The 27,205-nt window shown below is 51.1% G+C and overlaps 4 protein-coding genes across 7 annotated transcripts; all 4 read right to left on the bottom strand.

The window, feature by feature from the left end:
- Nucleotides 1–526: 526 nt before the first annotated feature.
- TAPBP (TAP binding protein) lies at nucleotides 527–10,674 on the bottom strand. Its single transcript, XM_036093655.2, has 8 exons — nucleotides 10,447–10,674; nucleotides 10,158–10,328; nucleotides 9,668–9,928; nucleotides 3,112–3,510; nucleotides 2,371–2,712; nucleotides 2,191–2,280; nucleotides 2,035–2,072; nucleotides 527–1,672 (listed from the first exon to the last, which is right to left on the bottom strand). Exons 1-8 carry the CDS (start codon nucleotides 10,481–10,483, stop codon nucleotides 1,661–1,663), a joined length of 1,350 nt encoding a protein of 449 aa, XP_035949548.1. The 5' UTR covers nucleotides 10,484–10,674; the 3' UTR covers nucleotides 527–1,660.
- A 188-nt stretch (nucleotides 10,675–10,862) lies between these two features.
- On the bottom strand, nucleotides 10,863–14,412 carry ZBTB22 (zinc finger and BTB domain containing 22). Of its 2 annotated transcripts, none has more exons than XM_078055493.1 (2): nucleotides 14,369–14,412; nucleotides 10,863–13,443 (listed from the first exon to the last, which is right to left on the bottom strand). In XM_078055493.1, the coding sequence occupies exon 2, from the start codon at nucleotides 13,372–13,374 to the stop codon at nucleotides 11,464–11,466; it is 1,911 nt and encodes a 636-aa protein (XP_077911619.1). In that variant the 5' UTR covers nucleotides 13,375–13,443; nucleotides 14,369–14,412; the 3' UTR covers nucleotides 10,863–11,463. The 2 variants fall into 2 exon arrangements, with proteins under 2 accessions (XP_077911619.1, XP_077911618.1); XM_078055492.1 differs by lacking the exon at nucleotides 14,369–14,412 and adding an exon at nucleotides 14,144–14,242.
- A 475-nt stretch (nucleotides 14,413–14,887) lies between these two features.
- DAXX (death domain associated protein) lies at nucleotides 14,888–19,669 on the bottom strand. 3 transcript variants are annotated; one of them, XM_036093659.2, is made up of 8 exons: nucleotides 19,523–19,669; nucleotides 18,080–18,338; nucleotides 17,095–17,926; nucleotides 16,755–16,969; nucleotides 16,370–16,598; nucleotides 15,742–16,216; nucleotides 15,358–15,580; nucleotides 14,888–15,151 (listed from the first exon to the last, which is right to left on the bottom strand). In XM_036093659.2, exons 2-8 carry the CDS (start codon nucleotides 18,284–18,286, stop codon nucleotides 15,092–15,094), a joined length of 2,241 nt encoding a protein of 746 aa, XP_035949552.2. In that variant the 5' UTR covers nucleotides 18,287–18,338; nucleotides 19,523–19,669; the 3' UTR covers nucleotides 14,888–15,091. The 3 variants fall into 3 exon arrangements, with proteins under 3 accessions (XP_035949552.2, XP_035949550.2, XP_035949551.2); XM_036093657.2 differs by lacking the exon at nucleotides 19,523–19,669 and adding an exon at nucleotides 19,232–19,381; XM_036093658.2 differs by lacking the exon at nucleotides 19,523–19,669 and adding an exon at nucleotides 19,232–19,332 and having other exon boundaries at nucleotides 18,080–18,335.
- A 5,046-nt stretch (nucleotides 19,670–24,715) lies between these two features.
- SMIM40 (small integral membrane protein 40) lies at nucleotides 24,716–25,117 on the bottom strand. Its single transcript, XM_036093671.2, has one exon. The coding sequence runs from the start codon at nucleotides 24,986–24,988 to the stop codon at nucleotides 24,818–24,820; it is 171 nt and encodes a 56-aa protein (XP_035949564.1). The 5' UTR covers nucleotides 24,989–25,117; the 3' UTR covers nucleotides 24,716–24,817.
- Between the last annotated feature and the right edge of the window lie 2,088 nt (nucleotides 25,118–27,205).

The following is a 27,205-nucleotide window of genomic DNA, read 5'->3' as shown; positions in this document are numbered from 1 at the left end:
ATTGGAATAAAAATTCCAGTCTCCAGCTCCCGAGGGAGGACAGGAGCCGAATTTGACATTCCCCTCCACCCCACAACACTGAGGCTAAAACTCGCGTGGGAAGCGTTTTAGGCCGAGTGGGATCGGTTACTCCACCCCGCGGGGTTACGCTCCCCACTCACACCCACGCGTGTAGCGGACCGGAATCCACTCCGCGTTTTCCGAGGAGCGCGGCGTTCCGGCCCTCTTGTAAGGGGGCGGAGCAGGAAGCCGCCACTTCCGGTTCTAGATTCGGCCCTCCCGGATTTCCGGCGCCTGGCGCTGGTACGTACGCTCCCTTCTGCTCAACGCCGCCCCCCGTCCCCACGAAAGCCCGCTGCTAGAGGGCATGCTGCCCGCCATTAGTGGCGCTCGACCCCGACTTTTCCGGAGGGTTGGGTGTCGCCAGAGCGTTTGAGAGGTCGGGGGTAAGGGACCAGAGGTGGCTGTAAGAGTCTGTGCTTGCTTGCGAAGGGGACCCGTGGGGTAGAATGAGACACGCTGTGGGGAGCATTGGAACACAGCTTTATTCCCACACGATTAGATCCGCTTCCCGCGTCGGTCTAGCCGACGGTCCTCCCCCTCGGAGGTCCCCAGGCCAGCTGCCGCTTCCTTCGTCCAGTAGTTCTTTGGTCGAACACCTGCTTTTGCATACTTAGGACGAAAAAAGGACTGATTTCTTGTGCTGAGCGCCCCCCAGTGGGCGCCCGGCCCTGTGCCCGAGCGGGGACACAGCAGTGGACAGACAGGCACGTTCTTGCCATTGAGGAGCCGACAGCCCGGGAGGGGAGACAGGCATCTACCAACGACTCGCACAATCACTTAAATACAACTGTGGTGAACCGCACAAGAGGGACACGCGGCGGTCTGAGGGAATAACGAGGCTGACCTGGTCTGGAGCCTAAGAAGGGCGAGGGTGGACCAGACAAAGGGAACAGACCAGGGAAGGTGGGAGCCATTGGAAAAAAAGAAACAGCCATCGGTGTGGAGAACACTGAGGGAAGGGCTGGAGGGCACCAGGTGGGGTTGAAGAGGCAAGCAGTGGCTCCAGCTTGGGAGATGCATAGGCCAGGACAAGAAATGGATTTGGCTTCTAGAGCACTGGTTCTCCAAGTGTGGCCCTTGTCCCAGAGGTCCTGGAGACTATTTCGGTGAGTGTGCAAAGTTAAGGCCATTCATAACAATACTAAGATGTTATTTGCCTTTTTCACTCTGTCCAAAAAAACCGTACACTGGAGCTTTCCAGAAGCTGTCTATTGACATCATTGTCCTCCCAGCTAATGGAACGCGGGCTTGCTTACTAAGCAATTTATGCTACTAGAACTTACTAAGTGAGTAGCATAACTTACTAAGTTCCAGTAGCATAAATATCTATAGTTTATCACCCACATAACCAAAAGCTCTTTAGAGTTCTTGAGAATTTTTAAGCGGTCCTGAGATTTAAAATTTTTGAGACCCACTGCCTTAGAGCTCTAAGAAAGGAAATGCTATAGGTTTGTGTCCTTTGAAAAAGCATTCCAGCTGCTCTGTGGAGAGAGATTGGAGGGAGCATGAGCGGATGATGGTGTACTATTTGGGGGTGCTACTGCAGTAGCTCAGGCCAGAGATGATGGTGGCTTCCCCAGGATGGTGATGAGTGCCCTCACTGTGCTTTCTGGAAGAGAAATAAAAAGGAGGTGAGGAATTCCGGGTTTCAGAAAGCCAGGTGACATGCTCATGATCAGTCCAGAGATAAATGAACCCTCGTGGGCACAGAGGGAGGCAGAGGAACGGGGCTAACAGTTTCTGTCAGTTTTCTGCCTGGCAGACACTGGGCGGAGTGCTTTTGCCTAAGTACTTTTTTTCATCCTTACACTCAAGGAAACTGAGGTGTTAAGTAGAATATTCAAGGTGGCAGGAGTTAACCCAGGTCTGTGTGAATTCCAAATCCAGGGTGGACTTTGGCTGAGGAATCCTTGGGTGAGGAGTTACAGGGAGGGCCTCAAATGAGAATGGAAAGAAAAGGAGAGCTGTTACCTTCTCCTTTGAATCCTTCAAAGTGGACTTGTAGGCAGCTGCGGAGAGAGATTGAGAAGGAATGGTCTGAGGGAGTGGTAGGGCAGAAGAGGGACAGGTGTCAGGCTTCTGGGAGTAGGCAGGGACTGTCACTGTGGCAGGGAGGGTCACACTCACCCGCCCAGCCCAGCACTTTGATGAGCCCGAGGAGGAGAAAGGCAGACAGGAAGAGGCCCACGCCGTCCTCTAGGGAGGGTCCAGAGAGACCTGGCAGGTGGAAGGGGGGGGTTGGAGAGTGAACTCAGTAGTATCCTCCCAGGTGCCCACCCCTGGCTGCTCCATCCTTCTGGCTCCTACCTGCCACCTCCAGGGTGACCTCGGCGCTGCGCCCCAAGGCGGGCAGGGTGGGGTGGTGGACGCGACAGGCATAGCGTGCCCCATGGTGTTTGGCCGTGACTGGGACGGGCTGCAGGTGCGCAGAGAGGCTGACAGAGCCATCTGAGTGGTGGCTCAGGGCAGAGAGCCACCTCTGCCCCTCAGCCTTCTGAAAGCTGCCCTCTGAGCCGCCCCGGAGCTCCCACTTCACCTCCAGGCCCTCGGAGGGATAGAAGTGGGATACATGGCAGAGCAATTCAGGGGGTGCCTCCCCGGGGGCAGCCCATACAAGAGGTGCCGGCATCAGGGATACTTTGGGGGGCTCTGGGGAGAAAATAGGAAAGGAGCATGGGGGGAATCAGTCCATATCTGTCCTCCCTCAGAGACCCTCAGTTTGCCCTTTGGCTTTCCCCAAACTGAGGTGGGTTTGGGCTTTTTCTTCCAGGATGGGGAACCTGCAGTCTCCCCACTGGTGCTTCACAGGAAACCCCATGCTAAAACCCTTATTCTCAGGGATCCCCTATTCCTCAGATTCAGGAACTTTCATCCCATTCACTCAGGTTCCCAGGGACCTCCACCCATTGCGCCTCTGACTCCCAGGGACCCCAATCTTTCCCACCACTCACCCAGCACCGTCTTCTCCCCCATCCCTCTGCCATCATGGTGTCGCCATAATCCCAGTGCCCACTGTTTACCCGTGGGGGCCCCTGTACCCCAACTCACTCTGTACAGCAAGCTCCAGGGTGACCTGCCCTTGCAGGTACGGCAGGTGTACGGTGGCCAGATAGGCACCCTCCTGGAAGGGCTGTACTGCAGGCAGCTGGAGGGTCCCATTGCCAGTCCACGGACCCCATGGCTCATCATCATCCCAAGCGGCAAACGCCACTGCCCCCTCTTGGGCAGCTGGCATCTGCTCACCCAGCCCTGGAGTTGCAGCCAGGAGTAGGTGCCCCTTTCCCAGGTGCTGGCGTCTCCACTCCAGCCCAAAGGGAGGGGGACCGGGGGCCAGAGATGTAGCGGCCTCAGAGCTGGGGGGCATGTAGGCAAAGTTCAAGTCCAGCAGAGCATCTTGTCCCAGTTGGATCCGAGGGGTGGGAGTGTGGGTGAGGACAGTCAGCACAGCTGGGGAAGATGAGGAGAGGAGGAAGTGAAAGGGGCATGAGGGACAGAAAGAAAGAGGAAAAAAAACAGAGAAATAAGAGTTATAGAGAGGACCCAACTCAAATTCACCCACCCCTCAGAGGACACCTCCTTTTCTGATACTCACCATCTTCTAGTCCTCCCTGCACATCCCCTTTGTTCTGGGCCTGCGTGGGACCCAGAGAGGGAGCAGACGGGTCTAGAATAGGGGCAGTGAGTGGGCACAGCCGTTGAAGGCTGGTCTGAGCACAAAGCCCACTCAAGTTCTGGGGACAGTGGGCTCTGAGTGCACTTCTGACACAGCCTGAACCAGTCTGGTCTCCATGCACCGCCCTTAAAGAGCCAGGCCTTTCTTGGTTCGCTCGAGAAGACTGTGATGACTCAGGGCTGTCAATCCTCTGGTGCTATACAGAGCGCTTACTGACTCTGGAAGGTTCTGGCTCTAGCCTAGACCTGAACACAGACCTCTATGCTCTACTGAGGAAGGGCACGCTAGTTAAGTGCCTGGAGCCTGCCCACCCTGGTTAATCCCCACTCTGCCGCTATTTATATGGCCTGGTGGGCCGGTTGTTTCACGTTGCCGTGGCTCAGCTTAATCTCCTAAATAATGAGATAATAATGATGATAATAGTACCTATCTCATGGGGTTGTAACAAGGGTTAAATCATTTAGTGCCTCTTGCTACCCTGATTTATTCAGTTCCGGATTCTGGATAACAAGGACACCTGTGGGGGTGCCTGGGTGGCTCAGATGGTTAAGCATCTGCCTTTGGCTCAGGTCATGATCCCAGGTCCTGAGATTGAGCCCCGCATCGGGCTCCCTGCTCTGCAGGAAGCCTGCTTCTCCCTCTCCCACTCCCCCTGTTTGTGTTCCCTCTCTCACTGTGTCTCTCTGTCAAATAAATAAATAAAATCTTTAAAAAAAAAAAACAACAAGGACACCTGTATCTGAAAGGTGCTTCAAACAGTGCCCAGAATACAGTAAGTCCACCAAAGTGTTTGCAGTGATTACATCTAACCGTCTGCCAGACCAACTTAACATGCCCCAACTCAACAGCATCTCTGCATCCTTCCCTCGCCCAGCTCCAATGCCCATTCCCCCTGCCTTGATGAATGATCACCAGCAGCCCCCCAGACACTAAAGGCAAACACTTGGGAGTCACTAAGACTCCTTCCTCTAATTCTCTCACTCAACTAATATTTACTGAGCACCTACGATGTTCAAGGTAGAGGACAGAGCGGTGAATGAGACAGGCAGTCCCTTCCCTCAAGTTTCTTACAGTCTAGTAAGGGAGACAGATGAGCAAATTGGCAAATATAACATACCATGTGCTGTCCCCACCAGTCTTCCAAAGAGATCCCACTCTGTCTCCAGCTCAAGTTCTCACAACTTCCTCTCAGGTCTTCCTATCCTCAGTCTCCCTGTTCTTCAATTCATCCCCCATGCTGGAGCCACAAGGTGTGGCTACAAGTCTGATCGGGTCACGTACCTGTTTAAAAAACCCAGCTACCTACGAAGCCGGCGACTAAAGGCACAGGCTGGAGCTAAATGAGCCAGGCTCAAGTCCCAGCCCAGCTTCTTACAAGCTGGCGGTTCTCGGACAAGTTCCCCAAGTGCCCTGTCTCAGATTTCTTCATCTGTGACATGGAGATGATATCAGTACCTTGTTCCGATGGTTGTTGAGAGGAATAAATGACGTATGACAATAAAATGCTAGGACCTGGCTATAAGAGGAATAAATGAGATTATGCCAATAAAATGCCAGTACCTGGCTATAGAAAATGCTCAATAAATGTTAGGTGTTGCTATTTCCATTACCGCCATCATCATCCTCACGAACTTGCTGGGCATCTCAGGAAAATCGTTCATCTATATTTTTCTCATTAGTCCAGTGATCTGATCCTTGCCTAACTTTGTAAGAATCAAGTAAAATAGCAGGTTTTTGGGAAAACGGCATGCGTGTGCATGTACACACACACACACACAAAACTTCTGATGATTCACTGTTACCTATAAAACCCAGGTCTCAGGGTACTTGACAATCCAGCCCCCAATCCACCCTTCCAGACTTCTCTTGCACCCTAAGAACTGGCTCCAAAGAATCCCTTTCTCATGGCTAGTAGAAACTCTAATCATTGGGCCTTTCTTTGCTATGGTCATAAGTTTCCTTCAGGTCCCTCCCCATTGTCTCCCAAATATCTAAATACTCCATGTCCCTCAAGGTCAGTTCTACTGCTCCTTCTTCCCAGAAATGTCGGTCCTTCACATAAAAGTAATCTTTCTTCTCTTGTGATTATGTAATTTTTAATCCTAGTTTCTGAGCCCCACAAGGTTAAACTTCTCTCAACCACATGGGACAGTTTTTGTTCAATAAAGTAAAAAGGTAGGCAATTCACTTCGTTTATCAAAATCCAGAAACATACTTTTGAATTGTTAAAAACAATCCACAGGATTAATAAAATCTGAAGGTTTTACAGTTTAACCCTTAACCTAACACTGCTCTTTAATATCAGTTGATGGAGCAATTTTAGACCTGCATCCCACAAACTGGACTCTGAGAAATACAAATGTAAATACAACAGGGCCAGAACACTAAGGAAATTCGTACCTGTTTTTACAGCTTGCATTACATAGGTTTTTGCTTTTCTGTTAATAAAGTGAATGGTAGGGGCACCTGGGTGGCTCAGTCAGTTAAGCATCTGCCTTCAGCTCGGGTCATGATCCCAGGGTCCTGGAATCGAGCCCCACATCGGGCTCCCTGCTCAGCAGGAAGCCGGCTTCACCCTCTCCCACTCCCCCTGCTTGTTGTGCACGCGCACTCTCTCTCTCTCAAATAAAGAAAACCTTTAAAAAATAAAATAAACTAAATGGTAAAAACTATTATAAAGCATTACTGAAAAATTTTAAACCCAAATCTAATCAAGTTTCTAGATCTATCAAATTCATAGGAAGTATGGAAGAAAAAGGAACAAGGAAGAAAATGACACAATGAAGAAATACTTGGCCAAATACAGAATGTGGAAAGTTATACAGGACAAGTGACAAACCACTAGCATGGGGGGGGGGGTGTGTGTGTGGCAATTATAGAATAATGGAGACTTAAGAGACAAAACTGTTATGGACTCAATGTCTGTGGTACCCTCCCCCCAAGTTCATTTGTTAAAGCCTTAACCCGCAACGTGACTATACTGTTGGCCCTTGAACAGCACGGGTTTGAACTGCGAGGGTCCACTTATAGGCAGGGGTTTTTTACAGTACAGTCCTACAAATATATTTTCTTCTCCTATGATTAATTTTCTTAATAACACTTTCTTTTCTCTAGCTTACTTTATTATAAAAATACAGTATGTAATACATACAACATATAAAATATGTGTTAATCAACTGTTTATGTTATCGGTAAGGTTTCTTGTCAACAGTAGGCTATAAGTGGTTAAGTTTTGGGGGAGTCAAGTGTATGCAGATTTTCGACTGCTGGGGGTGGGTCAGCGCCTATAACCGCCTCCCTGCCCCCCACACCCCCCCACACACACACAGTTGTTCAAGGGTCAACTGTATTTGGAGATAGGGGCTGTGAAGAGGTGATCATGGTCAAATGAGATAATTAACACAGGGCTCTACCTGATATGCTGGTGTCCTTTTAAGAAGAGGAAGAAACACCAGAGTTCCCTCTCTCTCCTCCATGTGAGAACACAGCCAGAAGTGGCCATGTGTGACTACAAGGGTGGAGCTCTCTCATCAGACACCAACCCTGCTAGCATCTTGATCTTAGACTTGACCTGGGACTTCTAGCCTCCAGAGCTGTGAGAAAATAAATTTAAGACACCCAGTCTATGATATTTTGTTATGGTAACCCAAGCAGATGCAAGAACCAAATATAATATGTAGAGAGACCTGTTTTTGATCCTGATTCAAGCAAATCTACTGTAAAATAACATCACTGAGAAATTGGGAAAATTTTAATATGGGCTAGGAATTAAGTGATATTAAAGAATTATTGTTTGTTATGACAATGGTTTCTTTTAAGTCCTTATTTGATAGAGATGCTTACTGAAGTACTTATGAGTAAAATCATATGACGCCTGGTATATACTTTAAAACACTTCAAAAAAAGAAAATAGGTGGGAGGAGAGTCGGCAAAACAATGTGGTAAAACCTACTAACTACACAAGTGGGGGATGGGTCTACGGGGTTCATTTGACCATTCTCTCTACTTTTATGTGTCTTTGAAATTTTCCATAACAATGTATTAAAAGAACGATGAGAATTAAAAAACCATACACACAAAGTATGTTAGGACAGTGTATTTGTCAACAAACATTTTAAAGTATTTGCTAAGAAATACTGTATAAATGTATATTAGCAAAATTACCAATGATCTGTACCCCTAGAAGGATTCATTTTAAATCTTACGTTAAAACAACAACTTTCATTTTCTTCAATCCCCAATCAAGCAGAAATGCTTGATAAGGAAGACTGAGCACAATAACTAGTTTTTACCCCCAGGGGTCTATGAGAAGCAAAAAGTCTTCCCACCTGGGCCCTCCATGGCTCCTATCTACACTTCTCTCATGGACCAAATTGTCTTCCGCTCTATTTCACAATTAGCCATGACAAATCTACCGAAAACCTTGAGAGCAGAATCTACATCTGATCACCTTCCTGACCCTTAAAAGTGCCCAGGGCCACCTCAGAGATTCTGATTTAATTCGCCTGGAGTGGGACAATTCAGTATATTTTAGAAACTCCCAAGAGGACTCTTATTTGCAGCCTGGACTGAGAACCAACTGGGCCCTAATTTCTCCTTGGTGTTAATAAGTATTGAACCAGTGAGTAAATTAACAAAGTGCCTCCCCTGAGAGTCACAACAACGGAAAGGCAGAGGGGAAATAGCATCCACATTTTATAGTTGGAAAAACTGACTCAGAGAGAAAAGCATCTTCTCACCCCCCATCTCGGTGGAGCCAGCAGCCCTGGGAAATACTCCTCCCCACTGGAGAGAGCCACTATCCCCACAAGAAGCAGTTTGCCTCCACCCCTGCCTAGGATGGGGCCTGGGAACTTAGAATGGCAGCAGAGGCAGAGGTGATGGGTGGGTGCTGAGTCCCTTTCCCTGGTCCTGTGGGTGATTCACTCTCAGGGAGGGGGTGGCTGGAAGGTGGTCCTGGAGAAGGGAGAAGGGAGGGGTTGGCCTGCCAGTTTTTTTAACAAAAAATCGCACAAGAGACACCTGGCTGGCTCAGTTGGAAGAGCATTGTGGCTCTTGATCTCAGGGTCTTGAGTTCGAGCCCAATATTGGGTATAGAGATACTTACATACATATATACATACATAAACTTTAAATAAACTTAAAATTCACAAGACTGAGGGAAGCCAATGACTCTACTGGTATCCTACCCACCCTCTGCTGCAAGAATGGTGAGCCCCTAGGTACCCCATTCTTGCTTTATCCGCTCCCTCCTCAAGCCTCAGCTCAGCAAAGTGCCAGATCCCTGCCCGTCAAACAGCGTTGCACCATGCAATAAGCGATGCTCTCAGTGGGAGCCGTCAGGCCACCTGCGCTGTCTCTTCCGCCCAGTCCAGCCCACCATTTGGTGACCACAGAATCAGCGCATCCTCACGAGCCATAGGGAAGGGGCTGGCAAGAAAGGTCAACGCGCTGAAGTGCAAGAGCCTTTGCCTTGCTAAGTGCCACAGCTCCGGATGTGGGCACGGGTGGGGCTTGGACGCTGGTTTCTGAAACAGGGAAAACCTTAAAGATGGCAGTGTCTATCTAGCAAGACACAGATCTGGGAGGAGAGGAGAAAAAAAGTTCCTGCTTCTGAGCCCCTCCCAGCCCCAACCCCTTACAAGTTTCTCAAGATCCGGTGTCAGGAAAGTCAGACTTTCTCCAAAGCTCAGCCCTCCGCACGAAGCCCCGCCCCTAAACCCAGGCTTGTGATTGTTTTATTTGTTTGAAACTGGGCAGGAGCTAGAAGAAGCCGTTGAGATCAATTAAACAATCCTAGGCGAACCGCCTCGCTTTACATATAAGGAAACTAAGCCCCGATTGGGCAAACGAGTTCACAGCGCGAGTCACAGGCTGATCTAGACCCTTAGAATCTACCCACTCCTCTCCACCCCCCACCCTCCCCGATACCTGTTGCCAAGGTGATGAGAGCAGGCTCGGGCTGAGGCTCGGACTGTAGTCTCAGGAGGCTGGAGAGGCTGAAGATCGGGCTGGACATGCTGACCATGAGCCAAGTCCCGTCCAGGGACCGCGGGCAGCTCTGCTCGGGGGTCAGGCCCCTGGCCCAATTCGCCGAAGCGGGGAGCGGGACGTAGCTGCTCAGCTCGCAGTGTGGCGCGGGGGCGTCCGAGGGGTACCGCCTGAAGGCAGCCTGGAGTGCTCCCGCGGGGTCTGTGAGCCGGGAGAAGGGAGTTGCTGCTGCAGTCACCGCCAGGAAAGGGGCGGGGAGGGCAGCGTCCAGGCAATCCCGAATGCACAAACTACCCAGTAGTGAGAGATTTAGAGGTAATCCAGACTCATTTTACAGGGGGAAACTGAGGCCCGAGATCACAGCGCGACCTAAAGAGGAGGGGGTTTCGGTGGAAGTGACAGAGTTGAGGGCGAGTCCGGGATGACTCACCATGCACTTTGAGGTAGAGCTCGGGTTCGAGGTCCGGTCGGGGAGGTGGGGTCCCCGGGCCCTGGCGCAGCAGCAGTGCGGCGGGTTTCTTGGTCAGGCGGCCCCCGCCCGCATCCTCCACCATCCAGCACTCTATCACCGCGGGTCCCGCCGAGACGGCGGTCACCAAGGCTGGGGGAGAGGGGCACGAGTGAGGGGGCGACCCGCCCCCCAGCGTCCGGCGTGTGGTGGGCTCACATCCCTCCTCCTCCCCCTTGTTCTTGGGCAAAGAGTCTGGGGGTTCGCTCACCCAAAGCCACGGTGAGGGGCAGATACAGGGGCTTCATGGCGCCGCGATCTGCTCAGCCCCGAAGCCTCCACTTCTCCCTTTCACTTTCACTTTCCTTGGAAGGTCGGCAGGAGAGGTGGAGGAAGTCCCCTTTCTGGTTGGGTGAGGGCACGTGAGCGGCAGGTGCTTTCCGCACTGGCCGGGTAGGGATCCCGAAACTGTATCTCCGCTTCTGGTCTGGAGACCTCGGGCCCCGCCCCGCCCCGCCCTCTTGGCCCACACAGCACCACCCAGTCCCGGGGCCCTCCCCAACCCTAGGCTCCTCCTCCCTCCGTGCCCTGGCCCCCCAGACTCTACTTCCCAGAGTTCGGTTACTCCGCCTTCCCCCACCTGCGCCGGGGCTGCAGCAAACACAGAGGGGCTGTTGGTAAGCCGAGTGAAATGACCAATAAATATTTTAATCACCATTTAAAAAAAATAAGATTTAAAATAAAAACCTTGTATTCTTACGACTTACTCCCTCCTTGTCTTCACTCCCTCCGCAGTGAGAATCCAGTTGGGGGGCCCCCAAGGAGGGATAGGAGGGATGAGGGTGGAAATATAGGGCACGTCCTTAGGGAGGTGGGGTGGGTTCTAGGACAAGGGCGGGACTCAAAGGCCTGGTCCCCACAACAACACTAACACAGACTTCATGTACAGACTACAACCACCTGACCCTTGACCCTGTGACTCCAAGATGCTCCATGGCCCCCTCTCCCTCCCCCCGACCATATGTGCCCCAGTCTGTAGCTGGGACTTCAGTGTACGCATCTGAGGGGAAGGAAAGACTCAGTTCCGGGGATACGTCGTGGGAGAGTGGCTGAGGAATGGAATGGGCGGCTGATGGTGCAACACGGGTCCCTCTCCCAAAATATATACAAGTCCACAGAGATACGGAAGACATTAAGCGTGGTGGGAGATCACCTGAGAGCCACAGCGCCCCTGGCTCGTGCTCCCTGTTTCCTCCATCCGGAAAGCTACCTCTGGGAGCCTACCCCCTCAGTTCGTTCCTCCACCTCCACCGAAGCCCATCTCCACCTTGTGGACGCTGGGTGGGGACCAGACCCTTCGGCTGGACTGGGGCGTGGCTCCACTCGCCTCGTCGCCGCTGCCCCCGCCCCCTCCGGGGGATTCTCTCTTGGGTGGCAAGGCTGGCCCGGCGGGTCCCCCGGGTCCCGGCCCGCCCCCGCCCCCACCCAGGCGGTGCCGGCGCTCACAGTGTCCCCGGTGGCGCATGAAGCTGTCTCGCCACATGAACTTCTTGGCGCAGACGCCACACTCGTAGGGTTTGAGGCCTGTGTGTGTCTTCATGTGCTCGGTCAGGTGGTGCTTCATCTTAAACTTTTTGTTGCACACGGGGCAGTCAAAGGGCCGCAGGTTGAGGTGCATATTCACATGCCGATCGCGCATGCTCTTGTGGGAGAAGGCCTTCCCACAGTGGCACAAAAAGATCTTATTCCCATCCCCACTGCCTGTCCCTCCAGGGGTCCCCCCGGCACCACCAGGCATGCCCAGGGCCCCTGCCGAGGTGCCCCCCAGGGTCACCGCCCCGTGTTCGGCTTGGTTCCCTGGTGGCTGGCCTGGAGCCTGTGAGGAGGAGGAGGAAGATGAAGACGATGGGAAGACCAGGATCTGGTTGCCCTGCATGTCCAGGGGAAGCAGGGGCCTCGGAGGGTGGGAGGGGGCATAGGAGGAAGGGGTTGGCCCCCCTGAATCATCAAGCCCTGCCCCAGGACCCCCACCCTCATAAGAGCCAAAGTCATTGGAAGACTCACAGAAATTGACCTGCTCTTCTCCCTTGTCCGGGGGCTCAGTCAGGGTCCGGACATCACTTATGCTAAGAGTAGCCTCAGGTCCTCCGGCCTCGGGAACCCTGGAGCCACCCCCCAGCTCTTCATCTTCATCATCCTCACAGGTCAACACCAGGTCTTCCTCCTCCTCATCCTCTTCCAGATCTGGGTCTTGGGGAACCAGGGGTGCTGGTGCTGGGCTGTTTCCACCCCGCTTCACGTATACCCAGTGCTTCTGTGGCATGATGCTGGGCGGTGCGTAGGTGGGTCGCCGGAGCCCAGCCCCAGGAACCACAGCACCCCTCCCATCCCCGCCGTCGTCACAGAGCTCATCTGCCTCCAGCAGCAGCTTTCCAGAGGTAGCCCCCCCACTGCCAACCGCAGGGGCTGGGAATACCGGGCCACCTCCGCGACGCTCCCCGCCACCCACTGCAGAAGCTGCAAATGCCTCTTGGGAGGAAGATGAGAAATCAGTGGACTCTCGGGGGCTGAAGTAGTTGCTGCTGCTGGGGGACTGATTCTCACTGGCCCGGCTGGAGGCATGGGAGCGCACAGAGCCCATGGTGGCAGGCGCCACGGTAGCCCCGCTCCCTGATGGGACCCCAGCACCAGGGACAGTGGCAGAGGTGGCTGCAGCAGTGGTGACGGTGGTGGTGGTGGCTGAGGCCCGGCCTTCGCGGAGGAGTTCAGTGCACTTATCCACGATGTGCCACATTTGGAGCACCGACCCCACTGTGAGGAAGTTGACAATGTCAGCAGCAGCCATGCTGAGGCGGCCAGTGTAAGCCGAAGCCAGGACAGTCTCGAAGGCGCCTGGGTCCATGACGCTGGGCAGCGAGATGGAGGTCATGCCCTTGAGTAAAACCTGGTCGTGGAAGTAAGGGGAGGAGGCAGCCAGGACAGCACGATGAGCCCTGAACTCCCGGCCCTGCACTCGGATGGACACATCGCAGAGCTGGCCCTGTAGCCGCTGCTGATTGAGGGACTCCAGGAGGGCACTGGTCACCTCAGGGAAGGACACATGTACCACTGCAGCTGCAGGCAGGGGTAGTGGGGGTGGGGCCAGTGATAGAGGCAGGGGGAGTGCTGCCCCACTGGGAGAGAGAGGAGATGGCTCCATGGCGTGGAAGGAGGGGGTACCCCCCCAGCCACAGGAACAAGGGAAGGAGGAGGGCGGCCGGGGGGGTCTCTGGGAAGAAAAAGAGAGAAGAGTGGTAACATCTCATAATGACACAGCCCTTCCCTTTACAGTTTAAAAACATGTTCACACCCTTTATCTGAGTAATTCCCCACAACAACACTGTAAGGTAGGTATCCCTCTCAACCCTATTTGACAGACAGCAAACTGAGGCTCAGAAAGATTACGAGATTATCCAAGATCACACAGCCAGTAAGTGACAGTGCCAGCAAACGCAGATGTCCTGACTCCAAATCCAGTGCTCTTTCCTTGGAGATTAGAGAAATAAGGTGCTCTTGGGGAGTGGAGTGCCTCTCTCGTAATTTCCCATTTGCCTGAGAGCCTGACTTTCCATTTCCCTTATTGGTGTTTTGCACCCTTTTATTGGGAGGCGGCAAGTCTGTTCCTGTACTGAGAACCATCCCCCCCTCCATGTGTTTTTTAGGCTATGCACCCCCCCAAGCTCTTCCGCGAGCCAAGGCCCCCTTTGCCCCCCGCCCCCCGGCTTACCTCTAGCCCCGCCCCTCAAGACACGCCCCTTGGCCCTTTCGGCCCCGCCTCTTCAAGGCCCACCCCCGTGGCCCTCTCGGCCCCGCCCCTTGTCTACCCCCGCCCACACCGGACCCCGCCCCCCTCTGCTCCGCCCCAAGCGCTACTTCGACCTCCTCTCCCACCCGGAAGGCGCCCCCCAACGCCGCGCGTCCCCGCTTACCGGGCCGCGCGCCCCCGGGCCCCCCCGCCCCTCACTCGGCGGCCAGAGCCGCAGCCTGGGCCCCTCCCGCCGCCATCTTGCGCCGACTCCCTCCGCCCTCCGCCTCCGGTCCGCCTCCCGCCCCTCCGGCTTTAAAGGGACAGGCGGGCACCCCCGCCCGTGCCCCTGGGCAATACTCGGCCGACTCGGCAACTTCTCCTTTAAAGAACAGCTGTCTCATGCCACCTTAAAGGTACCAGGCCTCTTCCGCCGCTGAAGAACTCAGGGCTTGGTGGTTCGGCAGAAGCACTCGTTCCCCTTTAATTCTGTAAGCCTGCCCTTCCCATTGGCCAAGGGTCTTGGCCATCACTGCTTAGGCTCCGCCCCTGAACTGTGGCCATTAGCGGGTTTGCGGGATCTAATCGCCCGGCTCTCCCAGCTTCTGACAGTCCCCCTGGAGCCCCGCCCCCTTCCTCCGGGCACGGATTGGCCAAATAACCTTGAGTCGGCCCCTGATTGGCCTTTTTACTCCTACCGCTCAAAGTGAGAAAGTAAAGCGCATTCCGGACGCCGAAGCACGTTTTTTTTTTAGTGCCTGGCAGAGGGCAAGGGGAAGGCCTGAGGGCGAGGGAACTCCGAGAGAGGCAATCTAAGGACAGGCTACAAAGGACAGCTCCAAGGGGTAGCCAGGGGTCAGGGTAACCCTGAACCAGAGAACAGCTGGTGCCGAGCGGTGAGCATAGAAGGACAAGGAAAAGACAAGGATACAATAAGAAAAGAACTTTATTGTTTATTAATGTTTCTGTGTAAAACTTAAGTTTTTGTTGTTTTTTTGTTTTGTTTTTTTTAAAAGAAACACCACCAAAAGGGGATTAGCTCAGTCAATCCCTTCCTCGGTCATCAGCTTCCCACCATCCTCCAAATACTATCCCAAAACATTTTGGAGGCTGGGAGTGGGAGGAGAGGCGGCTAATCAGAGTCTGAGAGCACGATGATCTCCTCTGGATCGCACTGTGTGGCCACACTCATCTGCAGGGGAGTGAGAGACAGAGTCAGAAAGAGACGTCTGGAATATAAGGGGAGGAGAAGCAGAGGGAAGGACTTATCAGAGATTAAAAATAGGGGTGAGGAAAAAGGAAGAGAGAGGATGTGGTGTGTGTAATATTCAGATGGAACACCTGAAACTAAACAATGAAAGAGAATTAAGTTAGGGAAAAACTGCCTCCCCCTCTTACCTTGTAAGTACCAGGCCGGGAGGGTTGTGAATGGGGGGTTTGGGACAACCGGGCTGGAGATGGGCTACAGAGGGAGCTGGTCACCAGGCCATGGCTAGGAGAGTCCACTCTCGTCGAGGAATCAGCAACTGGGGCCATGGAACTCAGGGGAGAAGGTGGGCTGTACAGGGTGGGTATCTTCTTCCCATTCTTCTCATGCACTGCCCTTTGCCTTTCCACATAGCTGGGGACAGAAACACAAATATGTAAGGGGGTATGGAGAGCCTGAGGCTGGAGGGGTAGCATACAATCTCTCCCAGCAGACCCAGTTCCTTAATATTCCTCTCAGAAAGCCCCCTGTAATCTCTCCTTGGCCTCCGTCCTCCTCCTTGTTGTTGTTGTTACCTGTTTCCCAATGGCCCTGCTCCAGTTTGCTTCTCCTTCCGAGACTTCTTGCAGGGGGGACAGGAATCTCCCCAGGTGTGAGGAGAGACACCTCCATTGAAGGAAGTGGAGGTGACCATGGCTGCTCCATTCTCCAAGACAGTGGTGAGGGGGTCCTCTGATTGCTTCCTAGAAGAGGAAATGTCCCTCTCCTCAGGGGAAGGGGTGGTATCCAAGGGCAAGGCTTCAATCTCTAGCTCAAAGAGCTGAGACATAGGGCTCTCTTCCTCCAGGGGTAACTCCTCAAGGTGTTCTCCATTGCTTTCAGCATCTACGCTGGAGGGGGCCAAGGGCTCTTCTGACAGTGAAGATGGTGACACCATGAGTCCTTTGTTTTGCTGCTCCCCCACAGACCTGCTGATTCCTTTGCTAGGTTCCAGATTATTTTCAGTGGACATCCGTGGTGGGGACATGGGGCTCTTGTCTCCATCCTGACCTGGAAAAGAAGAAAAGAGGGGAGAGGTAGCATGAGAACTCAGGGAAAGAATACTGCTGAGAGTAAGAGGAGGAAGGGAAGGGTCTCAAACAGGTGGTTCACATCCAACAGAGTAGAGGGAACTGACACATGAGGGGATTGTTCTTGACATACCTGCTTCCTCCTCCTCCTCCTCTTCATCGTCCCCCTGACCTTCCTGCATCTGTTCGAGATCCTCCTCTTCTTCAGAATCTGTGGCCTCCTCTTCTTCTTCTTCCTCTTCCTCCTCTTCTTCCTCCTCTTCCTCTTCTTCCTCTTCCTCATCACTTTCCTCATCTTCTTCATCATCTGTCTCGGGCTTGGAGGTGGTAGGGCATTCCTGGGATGCCATTCCACTAGGGCCCTGGGGGACAAAGGAGTTTCTCTAAGGAATCCCTTGCCCCAGAGGGTCTGGTTCTTGTGTTCCTTCTGCACTCTTCCCCCTCAGTGACCCTGAAATCCCTGCTGGCCTGTGCAGGGGAAAGACAAGGTCTGTCTGAAGGGTTTATCCCTTCCATACCTCACCAGAATCCAAGGAGGCTTTCGGGGGGTCTGCAGTGTGGGAAGAGGTAGCTTGAGGAAGCCGAGCTCTTCTCTTCTGTCTCTCACCCTCCTCACTCTTGTCTTGCATCATTGCATATTTGGAGATGACCTCATCCAGCCGGCTCATAGCCAAGCTCCGGTTTTCTCGCAAGCGCCGGGCTAAGGTAGGATCCGACAATGCAGGATCAATGCCTATGTGGGAAGACAAAAAATCAGAGTACTCAGCCCAAACCCTAGAAGACGGGACTAGAGAGATGCCCCCTCCACCAAACATCTGACATATAAGGGTTATCGATAGGCATCTCACTAATCCCTACCTGGCCTATAGTCATCTGTGAGGTGACAGCCAAAGTTGTAGATGAGATCAAGGTGGCGTCGCTCCTGTAACCTGATGCCCACATCTCGGAAGGCATCCTGAGCCATGAGCTGGAGCTGCTGTTGGGGGAGGCCAAGGCTGTGCCGAGCAGCTGCCTTCTCCACAGCCCGCAGCACATCTCCATAGTCAGGGAACGTATCTGGCCCCGGTTTGTTGATGAGCCGCTCAATGCGCCTGTTAACCTCTGGATAGCGGGTGCCACGGTAGGGGATGCGTTGCTCTATGACACGGCCCGTCAGGGAAGAACAGTCTTTGAGCTCACACAGCCGCCCAAAGAGGCGGATCAGCTTACGCTTCAATCTTGCTTCCTGCAGGTATGTGGAGTCTGGGTCATCCAATTCTGAGAGATCCAACTCCTTTTCCTGCAGCCGCCGGATCTCTGCCACATAGAGCGCTAGCAGCTGCTCCAAGCGCTGGATCTGCCGCCGGGAACCACGGGTCCTTGGGGCCTCAGAGGCAGTGGTCTCAGCATTTGTGGGGTCCGAGGAGGGGTCTGTGGGAGGGTTATTCCCAGAGGGTTCACTAGAGGTGGTGGCAGCAGGGGCTAGGTTCAGCTTCTTCTTGGCTGAATGGGCCTTGAGAACAGTGCAGAGCTCATTAATGTAGACATAGAGCTTAGCTGGCCGACTCTGGGCCCGAGATAGGACCCGAGAGAGGATGTTGCAGAACTCCGCCGAGGCCAAAAACAGAGAGTGGGCACGCTGCTGCCGGTTATAGAGGAATGGGACCACCTCAGGGTGATCTGCTGTCTGCGTCTTACACAGTTCAAGGAACTAGAGGGTTCAGAGGAAGAAGGGAGGGGGAAGAGACAAGGGGAGGGGTTGAGAGAAAGAAGGCGAGGCGGGGTTAGTGGGGAAGAAAGGACAGGAGAGCCAGTCAGCCATCCCCCTCCCTGGGGCACAAGAATCTTCTCCCCTAAAGCTCACCTCTTCAAACAGCTTCTCATTCTCCAACTTGTAGCATTTCTTGCCGCCAGAACTACTGCTTCCTCCAGCCCCATGGGGCTGGGAGGAGCCAGGGGCTTCTGCCCGGGGTGAGGCCGGATTGGGGGGTGGGTGGGAGGGCCCTGGCTGAGCAGCTGCTTCATCTTCGTCATCATCATCCAGCACGATGATGCTGTTAGCGGTGGCCATGGGGGATCAAATCCCCCGGAGGGAGGAAGTGTTGGGGATTTCGGGATTCCTGCTGGAAGGGGATGGGGCCTCAGAAAGAGCCCCTCCAGCACAGCCCATCCCTTCATCTCACACATTTTCCAGTCTTCTTGGGCTTCAGTAACACCCAGCCCTGCCCAACAGTGTCCTCACCGCCTGTCTTCAGCAACTCTTAGTACCAGACGCTTTTCTGGCCTTTTACTACAGGAGCCCCAAACCACCTGAAAACCTTAAGTTCCCCACCCCCAGCTCCACCCCTCCTGTCGTTATCCAGTCTCTTTCGTTTTCCCCACTATCTCTCATACTTGCCAAGTTGATTCTTCCAACCCCTGGACCATCTCCCGCATTGCACTCTGGATTTCCTCGACATTCCCTCACACAGACACCACACCCCCGTCAGCACCACCTCACGAGCCTTCCCCCTTTCGCTCTCTAACACGTCAAATCCACACCCGCACCTCATCCTAAAGAATCACCCCCAACTCCTAGACTCTCTGAGGCGAAGGAGGTTCCCTCCCAACAATCCATTCCCCTTTCTCCTCCTTGAATTATCCTCACACTCCACCCTCTGACGGGTCTCCTCAAACCCGGGCGTTAGGTTGGAGAGATCTCACCTCAAGTCCCCTCCCTCTCACCCCACCCGATTTCCCCCATTCTTTCTCTGTGACCTGTAACCGACTGCGAGACCAGCACTGAACTCTCCCGATTCCTCTCAGATCCCAACCCCGCGTCCGACCCCTTCCCCTGAATGAGCTTCCCGCCAAGTCCCCCTCCCCCAGTTCAGCCCCCCGGCCGCCCCACTCCCCTTCAGGGATTGGAAGGAAGGTACCAGAGCTTGCCCCTCAGACTCAGCGTCCGGGACTCCCCAGTACCTCTCCCTCGACATTCCCGCCCCCGCCTTCGCTCCCCGCACGGTCCGGCCCCCACCTCAGAAACGGTCTCTCGAGGCGACCCTCGCTGCTGATCTCAGAACCTCGCATGGTTCCCTCCGCCTTCCTTCCCCCTCCCACCGCAGGCCCTTCTCTGGACCGGAAGTCGCAGAGTTTCCGCCTACAGTCAACTAGACGCGGCCATATTGTCGTACGGCGCCCGGCCCGTCCGCGGCCGGAAGTGGAGGTAGGCCCGCCCCCACCTCCAGTGCCGCCCACACGGTCGGGGGCCCCCTTTTCTGTGACCAGTAGAGGGCGGGCTTGTCCCCTGCGGGGCGTCCCAAAGTACCTGGGGGACGCCATCTTGCCGTACGGTATTGGCTAGGCCCGAGCTCGGGCGCGCCGCCGACGGAGCTCTTTTCACCCGGTGCTTCTGCGACTCTGCCAATCAGAAACTTCCTGCATCCGGCCCAACCGCCGGCGGGTCGCGTGCGGGAAGGACTGAGCCACCTTTCCAAGTAAGGGAGGGGGAACGGAACAGGACAGCTAAGGAATTGGGCCCTCCAAGACTGCGCAGGGGTACAGGGAAGAGCGAGAGTCTCTTAAGAGGGAAAAAAAAAAAAACCCTCTTCCTTCCGCTGGGCCATTGAACAGCCTTCCGGCGCTGCTTTCCTACCTGCCAGGTACCCTTTCCACGGCTTAATCGACTGCGCCTGCCCCTTCCCTTCTGCTGGCTGCGCGCTCCCTTGCCGCTGTCCAGCAGCTACTTCTACTTCCAGGTGCCTACAGCTCCCAAGCGTGAAATCATTAACACATGCGTACAGATTAGCACAATGCGCTATACAAATGTGTTATTATTGTTGCTATTCTTATTGATTTCTCTTTAAGCGCCTCCACGGAACTAATGACCAACCAAGCAGGTGGGACCTAGGTGGCTGTCCGTTCTTTTCTGGAGGGGGTCCCCGACGTGCGGGCAGTGATGACCTGGAGGCCGTGCTTTGTCCAGGAGCTCCAGAGACTTAGGACGGCGATATGGGGCGGGAGCTTTGAGGAGAATCTGTGCAAATTGCCGCTGTGAGGGCTGTCAGATGAAATGACACTTGTAAAGTACCTTGGGTGTCGACTCGTCTCCTCTTCCTCTGGGAGAGCTGAGGAAAGAACGAACAGGCAAGAAACTGATTTTGACGCCCGCCTCGCCCGCACCCCCATCTCACCCAACTACAGGAAGGCCGGAAGGACTAGTGGAGGCCAGGCTGGGTCCAAATATGAGCTTATGGGGAAGTCAGACCGGTTAACACGGAGATTCCCGTCTCCTGCAAACTTTCACATTCCACAAGTGGTGAGCATCTTGCCACTTTCTAGGACCGCAGAGGTCCTTATATCCCTAAGCCCTCAGAGTACCAGAACCTCAAACCCTCCCTTCCATTAAAGAATCCCACACCGTGTCTAAACCTATAGTCTTCAAATTAGGGAACATGAAAACTCTCCAAGAGAGTACTCAGACTTAGGAGATAGAGGAATTTAATTTCCAGATGCTCAACTTTCGCAAAATTGGTCTTACTGAGTAAATGCCTGCAGTAGAGGTTCTCCTTCTTCCTGTTTCCTTTTATAATAAACTTTCTCCTTCTTAAAAAAAAAAAAAAGTACGCAGATGTACCTCATTTTATTGTGCTTCACAGATATTGTGGGCTTTTTTTTTTTTTTTACATAAATTGAAGGTTTGCATTGAGCAAATCTTTCAGCAGCATTTCTCTTTTTTTTAAAAAAAAATATATTTTTAAGTAATCTCTACATCCAACGTGGGGCTCAAACTTACAACCCCCAAGATCAAAAGTTGTGTGCTCTAGGGACTAAGCCAGCCAGGTGCCTCTATTGGCACCATTTTTCTAACGGCATTTGCTCATTTTGTGTCTCTGTGTCACGTTTTGGTAAGTATTGCAATATTTCAAATTTTTTCATTATTTTTATATTTGTTATGGTGATCTGTGATCAGTGGTTTTTGATGTTATTATTGTCACTGTTTTGGGATACCACAAATGACACCCATATAAGACAGTGAACTTAATAAATATTGTGTGTTCTTATTGTTCCACCAACCAGCTGTTCCCCCATCTCTCTCCCTCTCCTCAGCCTCCCTTATTCTCTGAGACACAACAATATTGAAATTAGGCCAATTAATAACTACAATGGCCTCTAAGTGTTCAAGTGAAAGGAAGAGTCACCTGTCTCTCGCTTTAAATCAAAAGCTAGAAATGATTAAACTTAGTGAGGAAGGCATGTTGAAAGCTGAGATAGGCTGAAAGCTAGGCCTCTCGTGCCAAGCAGTCAGGCTGTGAATGCAAAGGAAAAGTTCTTGAAGGAAATTAAAAGTGCCTCTCCAATGAATACATGAATGTTAAGAAAAACAGCCTTATTGTTGATATGGAGGAAGCTTGCGTGGTCTGGATAGAAGATCAAACCAGCCACAACATTCCCTTAAGCCACAGCCAAACTCTCAGAGACCCTAACTGTCTTTAATTCTGTGAAGGCTGAGAGAGGTGAGGAAGCTTCAGAAGAAAATTTTGAGACTTACAGTGGTTGATTCATGAGGTATAAAGAAAGAAGCCATCTTTATAACATAAAAGTGCAAGGTGAAACAGCAGGTGCTGATGTAGAAGATATAGCAAGTTATCTAGAAGTTCTAGCTGAGATAATTAAGGAAAGTGACTACACTAAACAACAGATTTTCAGTGTAGATGAAACAGTCTTATATTGGAAGAAGATACTATCTAGGACTTTCATAGCTAGAGAGAAGTCAGTGCCTGGCCTCAAAGCTTCAAATGACAGGCTTACTCTCTTGTTAAGGGCTAATGCAGCTGGGTTAAAGCCATTGCTTACTTACCATTCCAAAAATCCTAGAGGCCTTAAGAATTTTGCTAAATCTACTCTGCCTGTGCTCTATAAATAACAACAAAGATGTGCTGGATGACAGCACATCTCTTGACAACGTAGTTTACTATTAAGATGTCCTACTCAGAAAGAAAGATTCCTTTCTGTTACTGCTCATTGAAAATGCACTTGGTCATCCAAGAGCTCTGATGAAGATGTACAATGAGATTAATATTGTTTTCATGCCTGCTAAACACAGCATCCATTCTGCAGACCATGGATCAAGGAGTAATTCTGACATTTAAGTCTTATTATTTCAGAATACGTATCATAAGGCTGTCGCTGGCATACATAGTGATTCTTCTAATGGATCTGGGGGAAGTAAATTGAAAACCTTGAAAGGATTCATCAATGTAGATGCCATTAAGAACATTCGTGATTCATAGGACAAGGTCAAAATATCAACATTAATAAGAGTTTTGAAGAAGTTGATTCCAACTTTCATGGATAACTTTGAGGGGTTCAAGACGTCAGTGGAGGAAGTAACCACAGATGTTGTAGAAATGGCTAGAGAACTAGAATCAGAAGTGGAACCTCAAGATGGGACTGAACTAACTGCAATCTCAAGATTAAACTTCAACAGATGAGGAGCTTCTTCTTATGGGTGAGCAAAAAAAAAGTGTTTTCTTGAGATGAAATCTCTTGGTGAAGATGCTATTAAGATTATTCAAATGACAACAAAGGATTTATTTTTTAAAAGATTTTATTTATTTATTTGGGAGAGAGAGAGAATGAGAGAGAGAGCATGAGAGGGGTAGGGTCAGAGGGAGAAGCAGACTCCCCGCTGAGCAGGGAGCCCGATGTGGGACTCGCATCCTGGGACTCCAGGATCATGACCTGAGCCAAAGGCAGACACTTAACCAACTGAGCCACCCAGGCACCCAGCAACAAAGGATTTAGAATATTACATAAACTTAGTTGATAAGTTAGCAGCAGGGTTTGAGAGGATTGACTAATTTTGAAAGTTCTGTGGGTAAAATGCTATCAAACAGCATCGCAAACTACAGAAAAGTCATTTGTGAAAGTAACAGTCAATTGATGCGGCAAACCTCCTTGTTGTCTTATTTTAAGAAATTGGCACAGCCATCCCAACCTTCAGCAGCCACCACCCTGATCAGTCAGCAGCCATCAGCATCTAGGAAATACCTTTTACCAGCAAAAAGATTAAAACTCCCTGAAAGCTCAGATGATGCTTGGCATCTTTTAGCAATAAAGTATTTTTATTTTATTCTTTATTTTTTGAGAGAGAGTGTGTGTGTGTGTGACTGGGTGGGGAGGGGCAAAGGGAGAGGGGGAGAGAGAATGCCAAGCAGTCTCCACACGCAGCGCAAAGCCCAACGTGGGGCTCTATTTCATGACCCTGAGATCATGACCTAAATAGAAATCAAGAGTCGAATGCTTAACCGACTGAGCCATGCAGGTGCCCCACAATAAAGTATTTTTAAATAAAGGTATGTACATTGGTTTTTTTAGACATAATGCTATTACACACTTAATAGACTATAGTGTAAACATTTATAAGCACTGGGAAACCAAAAAAGTTCCTTTGACTTGTTTTATTTCGGTATTTGCTTTGTTGTGGTGTCTGGAACTGAACCTGCAAATCTCTGAGGTATGGCTGTGGTTGTCAATCATGAAATCTTACCTTGTCTTAAATAAAGAAACACATAGTGGGGCGCCTGGGTGGCTCAGTCAGTAAGGGCCTGTCTTTGACTCAGGTCACGATACAGGCTCCCTGCTCAGTGAGAAGTCTGCTTCTCCCACTTCCTTTCCCTCTGCCCCTTCCCCCAGCTCTTACTTTCCCTCTCACTCTCTCTCAAATAAATAAATAAAAAACAAACAAATAGCCTCGTACTTTCCCTCTCACTCTCTCAAATAAATAAATAAAATCTTAAAAAAAAAAAAACCACACACACACATAGCCTATTTCTTTCATCAAGGTACCATAAACACCCCCTCTCCTATCTCATTAAAAATGTACTTTTAATTTTTAACCATGTTTAAAAATGTGTGCAATCTTTGCCATTTAATCAATTCTGTTCTCATAATAATTATAATGATAGCACAGAAGAAATTTTTTAAAAACCTTTTCGGTCTATGGTCACAAGAAAGAAAAACACTTTTCATCTCAATTAAAATATATGCACATGCAGGGAAGTATGATAGATTGGTCAATAAAAGATTTTCAAGTATAAAAGCCTAAAATTGTCTTTGGGGAAGTGGACTGGTAATAGGTGTTCAAGGAGAAAAGAGAGTCATAAAAGAAGGAAAGGAATAATCCCAATTGTTAGGAGCTAGTTTATCTATTTTTAAATGGGTAGTGGTGAGTATCAAGTCACTCTGATATTACCCTTCCCCTAGAAATTCAAGGGGTGATCTGTTTTATTTTTAAATGTGAATGTTTTCAATATGCCAGAAATTACATCCTTGAAACAATTTTAGTTTATGATGAAAAATTTTAGATGGTTACTTACAAATATGTGAGAAGTACAAACTTTTTCAAAATGATTTTCTGGAGTGTAGGTGCAAAAAATTTAAGACAGCGGCTCTGAGCTCTCCCAGTGTCCCCTCCATAGCCCCCAACAGTCCGGTTTCCCTCCCCTCTCACCTCTGTAGCAGGGGAAGAGAATGTTTATGGGAAAGGTGGTCGCAATTCCAGCTCCTCCTTCTGAGGTGTTCTCAGGGGCCGGTCCCCAAACTCTGTTCATGGCAGCAGTCACAGCAGCGGACGAACAGCCTCCAGTGTCAGGAGTGTGAGGGTGAGGGCCAGGAAGATAATGAAGGCCTTGTCCAACGCCCAGCGCAGGGGACTCCTCAGAGGACAGGGACCCTGGGCAAGTACCAGGAACACAGCCTCCTCAGCCACATCACCCTCCTCATCCACCATACTTACTCATAGTCTGACAGCTGACTGGATCAGGGAGGCTGGGAGGGAAGCCCTTGCTCAGCGACACCAGGATTAAGGGGCATGGCAGCAGCAAGCCCTGCACCTGTCGGGCTTGACCCTAATTCCCCCACCAAAGAGAGAGAAAGGAGAGAAGAGCCTCTGAGCCTTTGAAACAATCATATAATCATGGAGTGCAATGTGAATGGTCTGGACTAGATGATTCATAAAGTTCGTCCGCCTTTACTATAACTGGGACCTGGCAACTGAAGGCCCAACACAGAGACAGGCAAGCTGGAACTGCTGAAGTCATTCTAGGTCTCTGGGCTCAGGGCCCGACGTCTTGGGGCCCTACAGATAGAGAGTGAGCAAGCGGAGCTAGCTAGTACGCTACGGTTGAGCCGCTGTCAGCCCATTCCAGCTTTACAGTGGGTGGTGAGAAAAGGCCTAAGGGAAGGGCTCTCCTAACCCAGGTGGGTGGGAAAGGGCAGCGGCAGGCTGGAGGCTGCACAGGACTACTTCTCCCCCAAGTCTGCGGGCCACTGAGCATGCGACGGCGAAAGCCACACCTCTCTCTTCCTAATTTCCGGGCCCTGCGTTCCACAGGACAGCTATAATCGCACCCGCAGGAGCCCAAGGGGAGGTCTATAAAAAGAGAAAGATCGTGATTGGTCAGCGGGGCTAGAGTGAGTAATTGGGACTTAAGTGTTGGGGCAATAATGAGGGAGAGTGAGGGGTCCTGAGAAAGAGTTGTTGGCTGGGAATGTCGTCCAGGAGGTTGTCGTCGGGGCAAGCGTTGAAGGCCATTTCTTGGCCCTGTTCCCCAGGCACGGCCTGGAAGGTCCATGACAGAAATTGAAGCCCATGTGGAGACCTGAGGACCCCCTGGGATAAGTGGGGCAGTAGGGGATAGGGTAGCCAGCCGTGGAAGCAGTGTGTGGTAGTGGACCTCATACCTGGAGCCTTTAGGGTCTCTTACCTACCTTAATAGGAAGACTTTGTTCACCCCCAGAAAGGTACACAAGTCGTCACAATTTTGTTTACAGTCAACTTATGTTATTGTTTGCTGTTGCCACAGGAGGGTTGCATTAAGAGTCAAAAAAACTCGATGGGGTCAAACTAATTACTTATGAGGTGTGTTAAATTCTTGTTTAGTGTGTGTGCTGCCCAAGTGAGCCGGCCAAATAATTGCGGTTCTTCACTTCTGCACTGGATCTGTGTAACTCTTTCCCCTGGCTCCTGTCTACAGAGCATGACTAAGCACTTCTGGTTTGGTGCTGCCCCATTCAAATCTGTTTTTCTTCAAATAAATGCTTAAAATTTTTAATATGCCTCAGTTTATCTTTTGTCTGTGAGTGTGACCTTGGGGAAGTCACCTGAACTTTCTTTAGTTGTTTTTTTTTTTTATAAAATTGACAAATCTCTTGCCTCACAGAATTGTTATAAGGGGCAAATGACATAAGGAGCTTTTTTTGTTTATTTTCATTTTTTGTACATTGTGAAGTGCTATGTTAATATAATGTATTAATTTCTGATACCCTCACTTATGTCTCAGTCAAGTTTACAGTAAGGCTATACAAACACCTTTATCTTTCCTTCCACATGACAGGTTCAGCACCAAGGTCTTCTGTAATGTCTATTCATGGGATTTTAAAAAAAATTTTGAAACAATTTCAAGTTTACAGAAAAGTATCAAGAACTCTAGTATCCAGGGGCACCTGGGTGGCTCAGTCTGTTAAGCATCCGACTCTTGATTTCGGCCCAAGTCTTGATCTCAGGGTCATATGAGGGTCATGAGATCAAGCCCCGTATTGGGCTCAATGCTCAACATGGCGTCTGCTTGAGATTCTTTCCCCTCCCTCTCCCTCTGCTTCTCCCCACCTCCCCCGACCCCCCTGCTCCTGATAGCTCTCTCTCAAGTAAGTAAATAAAATCTTAAAAAAAATAAAGAGCACAGGCTTTTCATTTCTGCAAGATGTCCTTCAACCCAAGTGGCACATAAAGGCAGGAGAAAAATGATGTTTTGTCCTTTTCAGTGTATCACATCAGGAAGTGCAGGAGGTGAGCCCTTCTCACCCCTGTATTACCAACCCAGTTTGGCAGGTTTCTCCTCCATAAACTCACCACTTGTCTCTTTGTAATTCCTAAGTATCTGCTACATCATCAGATCTCCATCTATCTGCCTTAGCATCCATTGATAACCCCCATTAGAATAACTGC

The sequence above is a fragment of the Halichoerus grypus genome, chromosome 9 (assembly GCF_964656455.1).
Source record: "Halichoerus grypus chromosome 9, mHalGry1.hap1.1, whole genome shotgun sequence".
NCBI lineage: Eukaryota > Metazoa > Chordata > Mammalia > Carnivora > Phocidae > Halichoerus > Halichoerus grypus.
The sequence above is the reverse complement of the archived record's forward strand: the minus strand, read 5'-3'. Positions and strand labels throughout refer to the sequence as shown.

Excerpts from the sequence above, each read along its gene's own strand:
- TAPBP (XM_036093655.2), bottom strand. The coding sequence starts at position 10,483 with ATGAAGCCCCTGTATCTGCCCCTCACCGTGGCTTTGG. Across the intron at positions 3,511-9,667 it reads TCTCATCACCTTGGCAACAG|CTGTGCTGACTGTCCTCACC; the intron begins GTATCGGGGAGG and ends CATCTTCCCCAG. Across the intron at positions 2,073-2,190 it reads CAAAGTGCTGGGCTGGGCGG|CTGCCTACAAGTCCACTTTG; the intron begins GTGAGTGTGACC and ends CTCTCTCCGCAG.
- ZBTB22 (XM_078055493.1), bottom strand. The coding sequence starts at position 13,374 with ATGGAGCCATCTCCTCTCTCTCCCAGTGGGGCAGCACTCCCCCTGCCT.
- DAXX (XM_036093659.2), bottom strand. The coding sequence starts at position 18,286 with ATGGCCACCGCTAACAGCATCATCGTGCTGGATGATGATGACGAAGAT. Across the intron at positions 16,970-17,094 it reads CACAGATGACTATAGGCCAG|GCATTGATCCTGCATTGTCG; the intron begins GTAGGGATTAGT and ends CTTCCCACATAG. Across the intron at positions 16,599-16,754 it reads CCTCCTTGGATTCTGGTGAG|GGCCCTAGTGGAATGGCATC; the intron begins GTATGGAAGGGA and ends TTTGTCCCCCAG.
- SMIM40 (XM_036093671.2), bottom strand. The coding sequence starts at position 24,988 with ATGGTGGATGAGGAGGGTGATGTGGCTGAGGAGGCTGTGTTCCTGGTA.